Below are 16,830 nucleotides of genomic sequence, written 5' to 3' on the forward strand. Positions count from 1 at the left end.
CATGTCTCAACATTACCTAGAAACACTGTGGTTTATGTAGCTAACACAGAATCTCGCACATACTGTATTGAATTAGCCAGAAGAATGTGTCATTGTTTTGACTATTTTCTACAGAGAAATATTTCCTCTTCTTGCTTTCAACACCTTTATGAAACTACACCATCCTTGCACTAGAGCTTCTGTTACGTAAATAGGAATCACGTGAAGCTGGACAGCTATTGATATTTTGTTACACTACTGGTCAAGAGACGCCATCTTTAATATATCAAACTACATCTTATAGTTGAATATTGCATCTTAGTCACAACTATTATCCAACAGCCAATTACTTTTTGATTTTATATACATTGAGGATGATGTTTTAGTTTCTCATGTTTAAGTAATTTTATTTACCATTTGCATGTGTACAGAATGGACCTCCTGCACTGTCCACACCCTGCATTACTATATTTTCTATTGGGGGTGGTATTATTGTGGATCCCTAATGGAATTTTGAAATGTTTCATAGGGTTTGAGTGCCTTCAAATTCAAATACCTTGAATAAACACTGAGACTATTACAATCTCCCTTCATCCCATTGCCCTTCCTCTAAGATCCTCCCACTCACAAACTGTTCAGAAAGCACTGTCCATAGATTCAGTTGCCCAATGTGCAGGCAAGCAAAGCCCAAATCTACAGCAAGCAGAGCTTGAAATGCTACTTTATTTTTTGCCCTGCTAAGACTTGTTGCCCTCTCCATTGAACTCTTTGGACCCAAATAAGATAGCTTGATAACTACAGGCCAAATTGTTATTAAATTTAGTATAGTGCCTAGGGGGTGATGCTTAATAATGTTTGCTACCCATTACCATTTAATCTGCAGTCATTTTAATGTCTTATCATCCCCATCAGAATTTACATTAGGCAAGAATTTTAATTTGTGCTAACAATATCTGATGTTCCAATTTACAATCCTGACTTTAAAGGGGTGGACTGTTTTCCCTTTGGTCATACCATGAACTTTCCTTTTGTACTATTTTCAGGCCAAAGAACGATGTCTTTCTAAATAAGACATCCCATTATCAACAGACTGTACTGAAATGTACTGTACACATTGACACAGTTAGTATGTCATTAGTTTTGTCAGGGGTTTCAACTGTTATCCTTTTTATCTCTGATAATTCTTAATACACAGGTCCAAGCTAACATTACACAAAATTGATTGTGGCACTTCAGCATGGTGCTTTAAGGTTTTTAGTCTTCCTGCTAACACTCGGTCTTGCTAACATTACAGTTCAGCACCACAGTATGATGATGTATACTATGGCACTATAGACATTTCTCAGTCAGGACTGAGAGAGCTTGTTATTCTTATAACTTTCTTAATTGACTTACCAGAATACACCATATAGTTTTTTAAGAATATGAGTGTATCAGTCACATATAATATGGTGCCTAAGCAACAGTGATTTCACAAAAAAGAAAAGTATTTGTAAAGAGAAAAATTTGAGTAAACCAAATACAGATGGATTTGCCCTTTGCAGCATCTCTGCTGCTCTGACTGTTTCATAGTAAGAGCAGATGTTCCTTGGTATTTTGTGCCATCAGTGTACAGTAAATGTTACATTAATTTTAGTCAAGGAAATTGCGAGACTGATTTACTGCCTCTTTAACTGGGCTTTTTATTTGCTGCACACCCACAGTCTTCACAAATAGTACTGAGTGATTTGTATTCAGCAACTTTGAAGATGCACAGCTCCGGATGTGATTTTTTTAAGGTCTGCAGGTTGCTCTACAGATAGGAATGACAGACAAATACAGTAAATATAGTGGTTTGCCAGATCACCACTGCATGCATTGCATTGTTGACTTCCTCACCCCGCCTTAAGTATTTAGTTGCTGCTGTCAGTCGCCTGCCTCAGGGGAGCAGAAACACTGAGCCAGTGCAGAACAGACACCTAATTTATGTACATAAAAGCTTTGTCTGTTTCCCCCCGCCACCTTGAAGCTCTGCGTGGTACACAAGTCCCATGAGAGCTGAGAATAAGGGTCTCCTAACAGGCAGCCTCATTAGCCTCTAACCCTCATTTCCCTACAGCATGCAGTAGTCATGGTTGATTAAGGGAACAGACTGATGCGGATGAAATGATTAGCCTGCTCCTTGCTCTGAATACTGCCCGGGATAAACAAGTAGTTGAGATATCGTTTCAAAGTGATTACTGCATTATATCACTAACCTAGATATCTGCATCATGTAATAATGCAGCAGCAAAGTTTAGACTGTGTGGGGTGTTGGGTCAGGTTTTTGTGTGGATGAACAATGATGTACACAATGCTGTGACTATGTGTGTGATGTAAGGGAGACCTTGTATGCATGTAAATTATAAAATGGACGTATTTTACATGTACTGTGTAATGAGATGAGTGGAGTTTACATTACAAGACAGTAGGATGCCTTGTTTAGTGAATATACTTTATGTGTCAGCTGTGTCAAGGTGTAGAAACTAGGCCTATGCATTTTTTTTTATTTGCAGAGTAATCAATCCAATTTAAGGCACCTACAATACCAACTGTAATACATTACAGTTAACATTACTGTAAAAGTTCAAAAAAAGTTTGCATGTGATTATTTCTGTAGGTGATAACAGATTTGGAGGAGCAACTGACCACACTGACGCAGGAGAATGCAGAGCTGAACCGCCAGAACTTCTACTTGTCCAAGCAGCTGGATGAGGCCTCTGATGAGAGAGAAGACCGGCTTCAGCTCAGCCAGGATGTAGACAGGCTGCGTCGGGAGGTGGCTGACCGTGAGATGCACCTGAATAACCAAAAACAGGTACCTGGCTCCAGTTGGTCACGTAATAGTTATAGGAATGTGTGTGAAAATGAGAATGTTGTATGTATGGATTTGTTGATAGGATAGGCTGATACCCATAAAAAATATGTTGTCAAACTCCAAATATAAATATTAATCTTATTCATAATATTGATAAACCAGGGAAACAATATGATAGTCTGTCCATTTATTCCTTAGAACATAAAGGATGGGTCGACAGTCTATCAACAAGGTGGAGGACAAACAACCAAACAGTTGACATTTGAACCTAGTTTTTCAGTCACATAGAATTTCTACATTAAATTGCCACAAAGCATCAGCTGCCATTAGTGAAACATATTCTGAGACAGCTGTATTCGTTCTCCTACTCAGGTTTCTTTCCTTTGCCTACTTCCCACTCAGACACCAGGTTTTCACTTACTCACATTATATGATACCTCCACAACAACTATGACAGGTGACCTAGACATCTCTTGCGGCTCTGACAGTGTTAAGTGTAAATCAGGCAGCAGAAACCCTGGGAGTAGCTCAGTATTGTTATGTGCTGTATTCTTGACGCAGCGCGAGAGAGTGTGAGCGAGGAGGCTGTGCGATGTGTGTGCTGCCCCTGTGGGAGGAGATGTGTGTGGGTGTCCAGTAGCGCTCTTGGTCCTGATGGTTGTGTAACCAGCGATGGAAGTCATAGACGAGGGATGGGGTGGTGTGTGGGAAGGATGTGTCATCCCCATCACTCCCAGGTCGTGTCAGCTGTGGAAGCGTTGGACTTCAGAGGGCTGTGGTGTTGCTGCAGCACCAGCACAGGCTATATTTGTCTCCCAATGCTTTGTCTAAAGCAGTGTGTTGTAAGACATGAAACACAGCGCTTTGTGTAGGCCCTGAAAAAACATTCTGTGTCCAAACATGTCATTTAAATAACTCAGGAGTACTGATGCTGGTTTGGTGCAACCCTTTTTGCTTTGTCTTCAAAATCCAGCTACAGATGCTCTGGTGTCAGATTGTAATTTATTTTAGTCATGGTGCTATGTAAATTGTGCTGTGTCTGACTGAAATCCATGTCTGACATGTACTGTTAACAAAGACGTTGCTGTCAACATAGCCTGTTTAGGCCCCTCTCTGGATAACGACCCTTTACTAACAGCTTCTGGTCGGAGGAGACCAGGTATTGGATATCCTGTGCAATGTGTATTATTTTGGGCAGGAAAGCTGATTACTTTTTTTTTTTTTTTACAGTATATGCAATTAATTTAAGTGAAATAATATCACATAATATAATACTACTGCACTGACAAGATATTCTTCTGTATTATTGGCACTTTACTTTTGACAAACTCCAGGTACATATTGATATAATTCATGCACTTACGCAAGTTTTTTTTTTTTACTAGAAATATGTAAAACCAACAATCAATATAAACAGTTTTAGTACTGTTGAACTACATTGCCCTATGTAACCTGCATTTTTGCTAAGAAGGAAGAACTTATTGTTGTGCCCTTTAAAAAAATCTCATCTAACTTCTGTTTTGTCCCAGAATCTTGAGACACTAAAGACCACATGCACCATGTTGGAGGAGCAGGTTCTGGAGCTGGAGACACTAAACGATGAGCTGATGGAGAAGGAGAGACAGTGGGATGCCTGGAGAGCAACACTGGAGGAGGAGAAGAACCAAGCTGAACGGAGAACCAGGGAAATCCAGAGATTGCTGGACACAGAGAAGCAGAACAGGTGACAACAACACTCACATATCAATGACACGTTACCATAACTATTCAATATTCATGGTTAAACTCCTTAATTTGTGTAGTTTGTCTTTTAATTCCAGGTCAGCGTTGTGTTGTAGTTGTATGTTATTGCAGTTATTTAAAGATATTTCTGTTTCAATACTCATATTGCTTCAATAGTTAATTATATAATGTCTACAGGGTATGTTACATGTTGAGACATGGTTACCATGTGAGATTTTTTTTCACTGCAAAAAAAAAAGTTGTTTTTGCTTTGAATCTTTCTCTTGCTATCGGTGTTGGATCTGGCTCCCTCCACCTACACACAATGAAAGCAACAGGTTTGGGCATGTTCTCTAGGGTTTGTTAAAAGGTATTTTGGGAAGTATATGAAATTATTTTCTGAGTTGGTGTAGGCAGGGCAGGGTGATGAAAATTGGGTACACAAAAAACATATTAAAGCATGAAATTGGTGTGTTCTAAACTATCCCTTAGATGAACTACACACTACTGTAGCTCCCTACACTGAAGTAATGTAGAAACACACACACGCAGGACAGGAAACATAATTGATTTCATTTGATTAAATTGATTCCTGTGTTGCAGTTAAAAATGAACTACAACATGTTAGTCAACGTAAAGACTTAAACTTAAAGACTCAATTAAATTATGTAAACAATGATTTGCTGAATGTTGTAGGCTGCGAGCAGAGCAGCGCAGCTCTGAGTCTCGCCAGGCTGTGGAACAGGCAGTCAAGGAGCACAAAGCTGAGATCCTGGCCCTGCAGCAGGCCCTCAAAGACCAGAAACTCAAAGCTGAGAGCCTTGCAGACACAGTAAGCATTTTAATGCTGTTGAATAAGTTTATTTTCTGGTTAGCAGCTGTTACAACAGTCTTTCTGATTTTTGTTCTCAGCTGAATGATCTGGAAAAGAAGCATGCCATGCTGGAGATGAATGCCCGCAGTTTACAGCAAAAGCTGGAGAGTGAGAGGGATCTGAAGCAGAGGCTGCTGGATGAGGTACACTTTGTATTTTCATAAATATATCACAAGGTCACATGGTCCAGTTAGTGATGTAACATCTGTTTTAACTCCATAGCAAGAGAAATTCCAGCAGCAGATGGATGCCCAGAAGACCCACATCTTCCGTCTGACCCAGGGGCTGCAGGACGCTCTGGACCAGACTGACCTGCTGAAAACCGAGAGGACTGACCTGGAATACCAGCTGGAGAACATCCAGGTGCTGCTACATACACATTTACCTGCTAATAAATACGTGCAGAAAAAAAACACACACTTAGAGAATATGAGGTAGTTGAGTTCTCAGTCACCGTAGGCACATGTTCTATTGCTGGTATGAGAGCAAATTATTTGCAGTCATGTTTCTATCCTCTTGTTCTGTCCCTTTGTTTTAATAGTGAAGGGCATGAACACATACATGCCCCCACGCATAGTTTACCCCAGTGCATACACCCTCCCCTTTTGCTCTGTCTCTCCGTCACCCTCTCTGTGTGAAGTGAAGTACTTGAGGAGAAATTCATGGCAGTAGTGATGTTCACTTAGCTCCACCTGCAGGCTGTGTACTCCCATGAGAAGGTGAAAATGGAAGGAACCATCACGCAGCAGACTAAGCTCATAGACTTCCTCCAGGCCCAGGCTCACGGAGGCTCCAAGAAGAAAAAGGTCAGATGGGATTATACTATTTATTAATAGTAAATAATATTATACTATTCATAATTTGTCAGTCATCCAACACATGGCCTGATGTTTTGGGAAACCCAGGAATAATTCATTAGATCATGTTTTTGTCTGTAGAGTGACATAATTTTCATCCTGTCCACAGCGGTCCCTGTTTGATCATAACTCACAGTTGCCATGATTTTGGCTTCTGAAAATATCCTCAGGTCTAAATACAGCATTTCAGTGCATGTTTAGATAACAAAGAAATTTTTAATGAGTTTAATAAATATATATTTAAGAAAGCCTTTTGAATTAAAATATCAAGTTTGATAATTACTTTATGACAAAGGTTACATCCAGGGCAGCCCCAAACGAATCCAAGTACGCATAAACTGTCATTACAATTTTCACCAGCCTCTTTGCACATTCACAAAGAGTTGCAGATTATCATCGCGCACAAACTGATTTAGAATTAGAGCCCAAGGGAAAGCAGTGAGTGACAATGTATACAACTGCTTCTTCCTGGCAATAAAGGAAGAATACATTAAAGAAGAATTGTAGCTTTTCACTTCTGACCTTGTGTTATATGTGTTTTTTTTTTCTGTGTGCTTTCTTGTATATGTCTCAGGGTCTGTTTGGCCGTCGTCGGGAGGACCTGTTGGCTGCCATGGCTGCTCAGGCCCAGGCTCAGGGGCAAGGTCAAGGCCAGGTTTCCCCTGTTCCTCCGATCCAACCAGTGCCTCTGCAGTACAGTGACATGAAGGCAGCACTGGACAAAGAGCGTGCGCGTTGCTCTGAGCTGGAAGATGCTCTTCAGAAAATGAGAGCAGAGCTGCGATCTCTCAGAGAGGAAGGTCAGACTGCACTTCTGTGTCAAATTTTCTCCTGTTTGATCATGTTTGCTCAACATCTTTGTCAAAAATAGAAAGAGCATTGATTAATTATTCCAAACCCAGCGCTACAATATAAAGATCACAGCAGCTCTACAAACCCGGCCACAGCACGGCAGCAGATGATTATGTCTGCTTTGGTGAAGTCTCCTGAGCACCAGCAGGGACCGACCAACCTGGCACCATCAAACTCTGGACGCAGGAAGGAGACTGCAACACCTGAGGGTGAGTGAAGGGATGATGTTTCTTGAAGTGCAAGTGCCTTTTTCTCTCTAACAGAAACATACATTTATATGTGATCCATGCTGGCGCTAACTGTACACATACAGTATGCACACATGCAGTCATTTATGGAGCTCTTACTATCCTTTTTCTTTCACACACCTTTCAGAGAGAAGGAGGGTCACTTTTGAAAGTAAGTTGTCCAAACTGATGGTCTCTGCAGTTTGGTCTCTTATCTCTCTTCTCCCTTTGTCCCATCCACATCCTTAAAAGGCCAGGTTTTAAAAGCTCTGCACTTTTATAAAAGGATAGTTCCCACAAGGCTGGTCAGGTGAGGCTGAGACAAGTATCCTTCCTCCCTTTCAGTGCACAGCTTTAGAAATCTGAAGCATTGTATCTTGGTTGCTGAAGCTTATCCTCTTTCTGATTTGCAGAACTCTCTGCTCTGTTCCTTAACTCACTACAATCCCACCTGAACTTCATATCACACACAGACAGGAATTTAGCGTGTCATAAACTCTGCGATGCACAAAACACTGTTTGAATCCACACTCTGAAATAAACTAAAGGTATTATTTAATCACTATCTTTCTTCTGAGAAGAGTCAAGATTACTACAGTAGAATAGAAGCTTGACGATCTTCACCTTAACCTTATGCCATTGTAACTTTATAGTGATCCCAGACATAAGAAGTGCAAAGAAAAGGAAAACAGAACATAACATATATAAAATGTTTGCAAACATCAACACACTCCAGTTATCCAATAAGTGTATATTATTGGAAAGATATGCCTTTTTATTAGTTATAAAAACACAGTTATCTAAAAAGTAAATATATCTGTTTACATTAAGACTTGTACATCAGTCTGAGCCTTGAGGTGTGTGGACAAACAAAGAAGAACGGACACATAACAGAAGTCTTGATAATGACTGGATAATACCTTTAAATTTCAGCAGTGAGTGGGCACAAGCAAAGGGAATGATTAAATCACTGTTCTTTTTCAAGCATTTTCGTCTTCAGAGTTGACTTGCTTATGCACCTTCTTAAGCATCTTACAGTTCTTTTGGATACTTTGTTTTGTTGAACTGATCTCATAGCTGGTATGGCATGTCGCACTGAGGTTTTGAAGTGATGGATGTATCTGACCTAGTAAGAGCTGCATGCCCTCACTGTCTTCCCTAACTGTATTCAGAGTATAGCCGTCGTTTGAAGGACAGTCAGAGAGACAGAGAGAGGGAGAGAGAGAGGGTGGTGCACCACAACACCCCTCACCGCTTCACAGTGGGACTCAACATGAGAGCTGCCAAGTGTACTGTGTGCCTGGATACTGTACACTTTGGACGCCAAGCTGCTACCTGTCTCGGTGAGTTAGTGTGTGCTTAAAAGGACAGTGCTGAACTTGATAATGTACTCCACATAGTAGATGTTTGAGCTGTGCTTGATCTTAGTTAGCCCCTTTAATCTAACCAAGCTTTTTATATCACGTTTGTGTTTGAGGCTAGTATCTGAATCTTTCAATAATTTTTCCATATTTAAAAATAAATAACTCTAAAATCATTGCTGCAGTCAGATGTGTACTGTAAATGCCCCTTGAGATAAGATGATGATCTCTGTCCCATCACATAATAGAACAAAATGGTGTGGAGAGCTGCCAAAACCATGTGTGGCACTTCCTTCTCTTTAACAGTGTTTGTCGTCCTCAGAATGTCACGCTTTGTGCCACCCAAAATGCTCCCCCTGCCTTCCAGCCACATGTGGCATGTCAAGTGACTGCTCACTGCATCTGTCTGAGGGACTGTGTCGGGACAAAGGCAGCTCCCCTGGCCAACAGCTCAAAGAAGCCGGTGGACACATGCACCTAGAGGGCTGGATGAAGCAGCCCAGGTTAGCTACAAACACAGCCCAAATAAAGTTACTCTTGTGTGATCACTGTCATACTCCATGTCACTCCCACTGGCAAATACATTTGCAGAGTATCCTCCGAAATGTGTTTATTTTCACCCTCTCTGATTTATAATAATGCCGCTTGCTTATGTTTGCAGGAATGGCAAGCGAGGCCAAGGCTGGGAGAGGAAATATGTGGTCCTGGATGGGACCAAAATTTCTGTCTATGAGACAGAGCCCAGAGAAGGTTGTTTTTCTTTTTTTGTCTGTCTGGGTGTTTAATGCAACATTATATCACTTAGGAGAGCTGTTAAAAACTACTACTAGATACAGATCTGTTTATGTGTGTGTGTGTGCGTGTGTGTGTGTGTGTGTGCGTTACTCAGACTCAGTAAAACCACTGGAGGAGTTTGACCTGTGTCTGTCAGATGGAGAGGTGGTGGTTCATGGAGCAGTAGGAGCATCTGAGCTTCCAAACACTGCCAAGTCAGGTAAATATTTATTTATTTTATAGAAAACTTTAGTTTCAGGATTTTACTAGATTAATCTACAACCATTACTGTAGAGAAACCTTTTGAAGTCATACCTTCCCTTCCTCTTCTCTCTTTGTGTCAGATGTTCCATATGTCCTGAAACTGGAGTCCCGTTGTCATGCCCCCTGTTGGCCTGGACAGTCTATTTACTTTATGGCTCCCAGTTTCCCAGACAAGCAACGCTGGGTAGCTGTCATGGAGTCTGTGGTGGCCGGTGGGCGAGCTTCCCGGGAGAAGGCCGAGGCCGACGCAGTGAGTATCTCTGGAGCAGGCAAGAGGCCTCTGGCTCTCTACATCCTCACTGTCTGTGGTCTTAATGTCAGTGTTAAACTGTTTGGGGTCTGTTCCTGAGGAGCACCTTTGCCCTTTGTAGTTATTTAAAAACATAAAATTTAGGTTTAGGTTGAGGTGAAGTTAATGGGTAACCCCCAGTTTCACTTCTATGTGTCAATAACTGTCCCCTTCTTCTCTCTTTCTCTCTTCTCTCTCTTTGTCTTTCTCATTCCTGTTTTCCTTTGTGTTGCTTTGTCATCATGCCACATTGTATGTCCTGTATATGGGCATGTTTTGTTGATTTGCTTTGTTCTGCCCATTCCATTGGGTTTCATTGTACACATAGGCTGCTGTGTCCAAAAGACAAATGGTTCTGTCTCCTCTGGCCCAGGTAAAGAGTTACAAAGATACAGACTTTCAAGACTTCCTGACGCACACATACCTGCATATTCATCATGAGGCACGCAGTAGTGCATGTGTCTATCATTTTGTTGGTTGGTCATCCCCCCCCCTGCTCTCACCTCACCTGCTGTGACCACTCCTCACTCTCACTCTACTAATGTCCTGAACAAACTCTGTGTTGATATAATAGTTTGAATGTCGTTCAAATTTTCTTCCCTTTCTTTGATAACCACAGTACACAAAACCTCACCAAGATGTTTGATCATCTTTGGGTTGATCCTCTTCCGCTGTCCTGTCCTGAGGACCTGGGATCAGACAGTGGGTTTTTACCCGCTCGTGTTATCGTCTGTGTTTTTACCCTGCTGCCCCACTGCACACTCTTTAGAGACTGGGACTCAAGTCACGCGACTCTGACTTATGTGTAAGACACACGTCACAAATTTGATGACACCAATAATTACAGTTTTAAGGACCTAGATTTTTGGCATGCACTGTGTAACACAGCTAATATTGTCTTGACTTACAAGATCTGACTAGAGCGCTTTCCCATGCTGCTGTTGCCTCCTTTGAAAACACCTGCTAAACCAGCCTTTTGAGACTTCCATTAATGGTGATGTTTTCAATAAAGCTGCAGTCTCAAATGATGTAACTCCATGGTGACACTGCTTTTAATACTTGTAATAATGAGTCAACCAAACCAAATTTAAACACAATGGTTGTGGACTTTAAATGCGTCATCACTTAGGATTGTGTAACTTCTGCATAAAGCCTGTGTCCAGACTCGTGAACAGGAAGTACTCAAACTTGAGACTGACTTGTGCCTTGGTCCCACCTCTGACTTTGTTAACCTGCACACAGTCCTGCAGCCACCTGGCCCCCTCTGTTCTGCTCCTCTGCTGCATCCCCACCCTCGAGAGTTTTTGTTGAGGTTGTAATAAAGCTGACCCCTCACATTTCTCTGCTCTTACAGAAGCTGCTGGGAAACTCTCTTCTAAAGCTGGAGGGAGATGATAGGCTGGATATTAACTGCACCCTCCCTCTCACAGATCAGGTACAACATCATTTCTAACATAATTTATCTGTTGTTTTATGTTTACACATTCAGAAATGTGGTCATTTAGAAAACACCGTTATCCACTGTAGCAGTTACACTCCAAGTAAAATGATCTTAATTTATGGAGGGACGTGGAGCACAGAGCAGATGCTCGGGGCTCACTGTCAAGGTTTACCACACGTTGCTCTTGTTTGAAATCTCACCATGTTCACCAGAATAATGATAGTTATCTTTATGGCTGTGATTTCTCTCTCTACAGATCGTTCTGGTGGGCTCTGAAGAGGGTCTGTATGCCCTGAATGTTATCAAAAACTCTCTGACTCACATCCCTGGTTTGGGATCAGTCTTTCAGATCCACATTATCAAAGAGCAGGAGAAGCTGCTGATGATTGTTGGTGAGATATTTAGCTCTGTCTTCTTCAATAGATAATAACTGTTCACAGTGTGGCAACATTTGAGTCTGGGCTTTAAATTCATTTCATTCAGGTAATGAGTGTTGTCCATAAATCAAAAAGCCAATATGTCCTGCTATAACCTGCTGCCAATGTGAGTAATCGGCATAATTGATGAACCACCGTTGCAGAGTTTTGGTAAAATCAGACAGCATGATGATTTAGAAGTGAATTGTCTCAACGTTCTGGATCAGCTTCTGGTAAAACGTATGTTTGTGTGTGCTGCAGGGGACGAAAGGGCGTTGTGTCTGGTGGAGATTAAAAGAGTGAAGCAGTCTCTGGCCCAGTCCCACCTGCCCAACCAGTCTGATCTGGCTCCCTACATCTTTGAGACGGTGAAGGGCTGTCATCTGTTTGCTGCTGGAAGAGTAAGTCTCCTCGGTGACACCTGAGCATGATTTTAATGCGCTGGCAGCAAACGATGTGATTCTATGAACTGACTTTACAAAGTGACCTGTGCATTCTCCTCACAGATAGACAACAGTCCTTGTATATGCGCTGCAATGCCTAACAAGATAACCATTTTGCGATATAACGACAATCTCAACAAATACTGCATTCGTAAGGTGGGTACGACCTGTAAGATACATATAACATTGTAGTTATTAATTATTACATCATAGGATATATTGTAAGGTGGAAAACACAACTGAAAGTGCAGCATTACAAAGTTAAAAGAGACAAGTTAAAAAATGGAAATGTTTCAGTGAGAGCTGAATTTTACCAACTGATCCTAGTTAAAAGTGTCATTGTCATATTGTTATATCTTACTGTTTTTCCAACTCAGTCCAACATAAAGATTTTTTCTTATAGGAAATTGAAACTCTGGAGCCCTGCAGCTGCATCCATCTGACCAGCTACAGCATCATCATCGGCACCAACAAGTTCTACGAGATTGAAATGAAGCAGTTTGTGCTTGAGGGTAAGGACACAACTAGTATGTATGTGCTTTCATTTAAAACCGGGGGGTTCTGTTTGACTCTAATTATCCAACAGTACAAAGAAAGGTTTGCTCCATTATGCCAGCACAACGGGTGCTTTTCTATTGTTTTATATATTTTTGTTTTTACTGGCCCCAGGTTGGTACCGAGGTTCATAGGTCAGGAATCACAAAGTCACAGGATAATATATTAGTGCTAGAAGACAATGTAGTCCTGTTTAATAATAAAACAAGATAGCCCCCCAGGCCTCAGGAGCCTGACTTATGATGCACAGTTCTTGCTGGATCACACCATCTTAGTTTATCTAACACCATCTTCAGCCCAGGTCACCTGTTTTGTCCATTACAGAGTTCTTGGATAAGAACGACGTGTCACTGGCTTCAGCAGTGTTTGCAGCTTCGTCCCACAGTTTCCCCATCGCCATCATGCAGGTGGCCAGCAGCATGCAGAAGGAGGAATACCTGCTGTGTTTTCATGGTGGGTTGGAATGAATAATGTCCTCATTGTTTTGTGTTTACTGCGTTTTTTTGAACACTGAAGTATAAATTTGTTGTTATTTAGCTTTTTCCTCTCTTACTCTTGTCATTGCATTCTCTCGTTCTATGTGACAGAGTTTGGCGTGTTTGTGGACACGTATGGGAGAAGAAGCCGCACTGAGGAAATTAAATGGAGCCGCCTGCCTCTGTCCTTTGGTGAATAAACTTTGCATATTGCATTATGCTGCATTAAAAAAGCAGTCAGCATCAAATATATGATTTCTCTTCTTTTCTGGTGCAGCCTACAGAGAGCCCTACCTGTTTGTCACCTACTACAACTCGCTGGACGTCATTGAAGTTCAGGGACACGCTGCTCTGGGGTGAAACTGACAAGGAACATTGTACCATACACTTAATCACACTGATATTACATGTTAGCTCTATTGTCCACATTTCTGTCTTGCTTCTAGTCCTACAGTGCTGGCCCACTTGGACATCCCCAACCCTCGCTACCTGGGCCCAGCCATCTCCTCCGGGGCCATTTACCTGGCCTCGTCCTACCAGAACAAACTGCGGGTCATCTGCTGTAAGGGAAGCCTGATCAGAGAGTCTGGAGAGCTGCAGAGGACCGGCTCCAGCCGAGGGTCAGCACCCGCTGTCATCTCATAAAAAAATAGAGTTACACTGTGTAGGAGAGTAAAAGCACTTAAACATGTACAAAACTCAAAACACATCTATTCTGCACTGTTGATTTTCCTGGAGACTGGCTGTGCTGGCAGTGCCATCTGCTGTAAAAACATGGAAAGAGAGCTGGTTTTCCTGGTAACACTGACACCTGCTCTCTGCTGTGTTTTCTACAGAAGTCCCAGCAAGCGAGGCCCGCCCACCTACACAGAGCACATCTCCAAGCGCTTGTCCTCAGGCCCCGGCAGCCATGACGGTCTGCATCGAGAGCCCAGCACCCCACATCGTTACCGGGAGGGCCGCACCGAATTCAGACGAGACAAGTCTCCTGCCCGACCTCTGGACAGAGAGAAGTCACCAGGCAGGGTGCTGGACAGTCGCAGAGAGAGGTCCCCTGGGAGATTTGGGGACAGCACCCGGCTCCATGCCGGGTCTGTGCGGACGCAGCTCGCCCCTGTTAACAAGGTACTGTATGGGCGTCCTGACTGGGTGGTTAAGATGAATCTAATCTAAGCCTGACTGTCCAACCTCATGTGTCTTTATTCCTGTACTTTTTGTGTGTATCAGAGATCAACTGTTCTCAAATGAACAAAATCCCAAACTCCAGGGCCAGATCAGTTTGGCAACGTTTTATTTTTCTTTCTGAGAAAAATATAAATAAAATGTCATAAAAAGATCACATATTACAGTGATCCTGCTCTGATTCCTCTGAGCCACAGTCAGTACTACAACCATGTTCACAAGAAATGTGCTAAATAACAACGAATGCAACTGCTATGCAATGCTATTTTAATTTTTATTTAGATTATTAAAAAACACTGATGTCCAGAAGTATAGGTCAGTATCAGTATCTGAATCTGAATCTTTTAATGATATTATGAACTGTAGATGATGAAATCAAACGATTCTTTTTAAGTTTAATAAACTTTTTGCACACTCAGTCTTTCACGGACTGATGAAACTCATCCCATCTTTCCTTCTGAAAGATTCCTCCTCTCTTTGTACTCAAGTGTTGCCAGTTGACCTCATAAGCTGTGAGATGTTCCAACTTTTTCGAAAAGGCGTTGCATCAAATTCAAAATGAGTTTAGATAAAAAAAATTAAAAAAAACAGTCAAACTTTGTCCTTGCACTATTTTGAATCATACATTTGTTTGAAGTTATAATTATAAATTATTATTATTAGTAGTAGTAGTAGTAGTAGTAGTAGTAGTAGTAGTAGTAGTAGTAGTAGTAGTTCAAAATTATTGCAAATTATAGTTTTTGGGGTTGTATTGTTTTGAATTTCTTTACATTCAATCCCACACGCTCTGTCCTGCTGTAGTAAACACTAATTGGACCACGTGTTTTTAGACTCAACAAATTAATGATTTGAATAATTACTAATAATAATTACCCAGAGGTTTAAGCTGTCATTTCAACAGGTTATTCACCCTCCTGCTGAGATTACTAATGTTCTTCTGTATTTGTACAACATTAATGTGGGGAATTCGAAGAGAAACTGTTTTTGACTCTTTGCCCCTGTTCTTGTCTTGCAGGTGTGGGATCAGTCGTCGGTGTGAATCTAACTCTGTGCTGCTCCTGACCGGAGGTTGAAGAGAAACCTGTGGGAAACCCCTCTATCCACTTTGAGTGCAAAGCACACACACATGCACACGAACACGCGTACACATCGCTCAGGCTGACTGTCGGCCTCATTGCCTGTACATAGTGCGGTCTCAGTCCCTCGTTCAGCAACACGTTAAAGCTGCACTGGGTAACGTCTCCTGCAACAATCCTCTCTTTTCTGAAACGTGCTTTAATGGGTAAAAGCCCACTGTAGATTTGGAGACAGGGAACCTACGCTGGCCTACACATCGAGAGTCTACTTTATAATATATAAGCCAAGTTGTAAATATTGCTGTCTGAGTTTTTATAGATAAAGGGAATAGTCGGCTGGTAAAGCCATGTCTATTTTTTTTAAAAATGAGTTTCTAAAGATGATGCAGGGAGATTAATGATGTCGTTGGGTAAGAAATACTCTATCAACATTTCATTAGAATCTGAAATACTTTTTCTCTCTGTTCAGAGAATCAAACCAACATTTAATTACTCACAGAGATCACAAAGAGTAATTCAGAGGAGGCAACACTTTGCACATGAGATTGGATTAGAACAGGAGTTCAAAACTCGTTCTTGGTACATGACCAGTCTCCTCTCTTGGGATCAAATGTATGGTTCTCTTGACTAAATAGCCTTTGATATATAATTGCTTTATTGACAGGTGTCGTCTGGCCATACTTTGTAAAACAACTATTAAGCAATGTTTTACTCCAAGTGTCCCTTGTGTTGTTTTGTTTTGTTCTTTTAGCAAAGCTAAGATAAAGAAACCTGCAGCTCTGCCTCTGATGCGGCCGTCGTGCAGTCAGGCTGCCTGTTGCTGCCTCAGCTTGCTCCTAGTCCACCGCTGCTGTTGATTATGGTACAGATGTCCTGTTTCTGTGCAGTGATATGAAGTCTAGTAATTGTCAGGGGTCGTCACTTTCTAGTATCGTTTCTTTAGAGCCAGTAACACCACCTCCTTTTGTCACATCAGTGAGCATGAGTAACTTAGAGCAGCACTCGTCGCTTTTCGATCTTGATTCTCTCTTGGCTGTTCTTTTCTGACATGTATTCACTCCAATTTGCATTCAGTAAGTAGACATTGATGTTAGACAGTAACTTCAGATTTTCTTGATTTTTAGAGATGTATACCAGTCCATGCATTAAACATGATTGAAGTGTTTTGACTGTTTTCTTCTTTGTGTGTCAGCTGCAGGTCAGCTT

General features: G+C 41.6%; 1 protein-coding gene across 4 annotated transcripts in view; it reads left to right on the forward strand.

Annotated features, from left to right (window-relative positions):
* LOC113151046 (citron Rho-interacting kinase) overlaps positions 1-16,779 on the forward strand; it is a 35,559-nt gene extending 18,780 nt beyond the window's left edge. Inside the window, exons 16-41 of one of the 4 annotated variants that reach the window (XM_026343852.1) lie at positions 2,618-2,815; positions 4,345-4,538; positions 5,234-5,369; positions 5,450-5,554; positions 5,634-5,774; positions 6,110-6,217; positions 6,843-7,068; positions 7,171-7,329; positions 7,496-7,519; positions 8,520-8,690; positions 9,031-9,211; positions 9,370-9,458; positions 9,598-9,702; positions 9,827-9,996; positions 10,364-10,408; positions 11,390-11,470; positions 11,733-11,868; positions 12,154-12,293; positions 12,399-12,491; positions 12,739-12,847; positions 13,215-13,343; positions 13,478-13,558; positions 13,644-13,722; positions 13,813-13,986; positions 14,203-14,491; positions 15,564-16,779. In XM_026343852.1, the coding sequence (XP_026199637.1) occupies positions 2,618-2,815; positions 4,345-4,538; positions 5,234-5,369; positions 5,450-5,554; positions 5,634-5,774; positions 6,110-6,217; positions 6,843-7,068; positions 7,171-7,329; positions 7,496-7,519; positions 8,520-8,690; positions 9,031-9,211; positions 9,370-9,458; positions 9,598-9,702; positions 9,827-9,996; positions 10,364-10,408; positions 11,390-11,470; positions 11,733-11,868; positions 12,154-12,293; positions 12,399-12,491; positions 12,739-12,847; positions 13,215-13,343; positions 13,478-13,558; positions 13,644-13,722; positions 13,813-13,986; positions 14,203-14,491; positions 15,564-15,587 (3,387 nt within the window). In that variant the 3' untranslated portion in view covers positions 15,588-16,779. Of the gene's footprint in view, positions 1-2,617; positions 2,816-4,344; positions 4,539-5,233; positions 5,370-5,449; positions 5,555-5,633; positions 5,775-6,097; positions 6,218-6,842; positions 7,069-7,170; positions 7,330-7,495; positions 7,520-8,519; positions 8,691-9,030; positions 9,212-9,369; positions 9,459-9,597; positions 9,703-9,826; positions 9,997-10,363; positions 10,409-11,389; positions 11,471-11,732; positions 11,869-12,153; positions 12,294-12,398; positions 12,492-12,738; positions 12,848-13,214; positions 13,344-13,477; positions 13,559-13,643; positions 13,723-13,812; positions 13,987-14,202; positions 14,492-15,563 lie in introns of all 4 variants that reach the window. The other 3 variants (XM_026343853.1, XM_026343854.1, XM_026343855.1) reach the window with 3 other exon arrangements.
* Positions 16,780-16,830: the final 51 nt, after the last annotated feature.

Source organism: Anabas testudineus, chromosome 9 (genome assembly GCF_900324465.2).
Source record: "Anabas testudineus chromosome 9, fAnaTes1.2, whole genome shotgun sequence".
Classification (NCBI taxonomy): domain Eukaryota; kingdom Metazoa; phylum Chordata; class Actinopteri; order Anabantiformes; family Anabantidae; genus Anabas; species Anabas testudineus.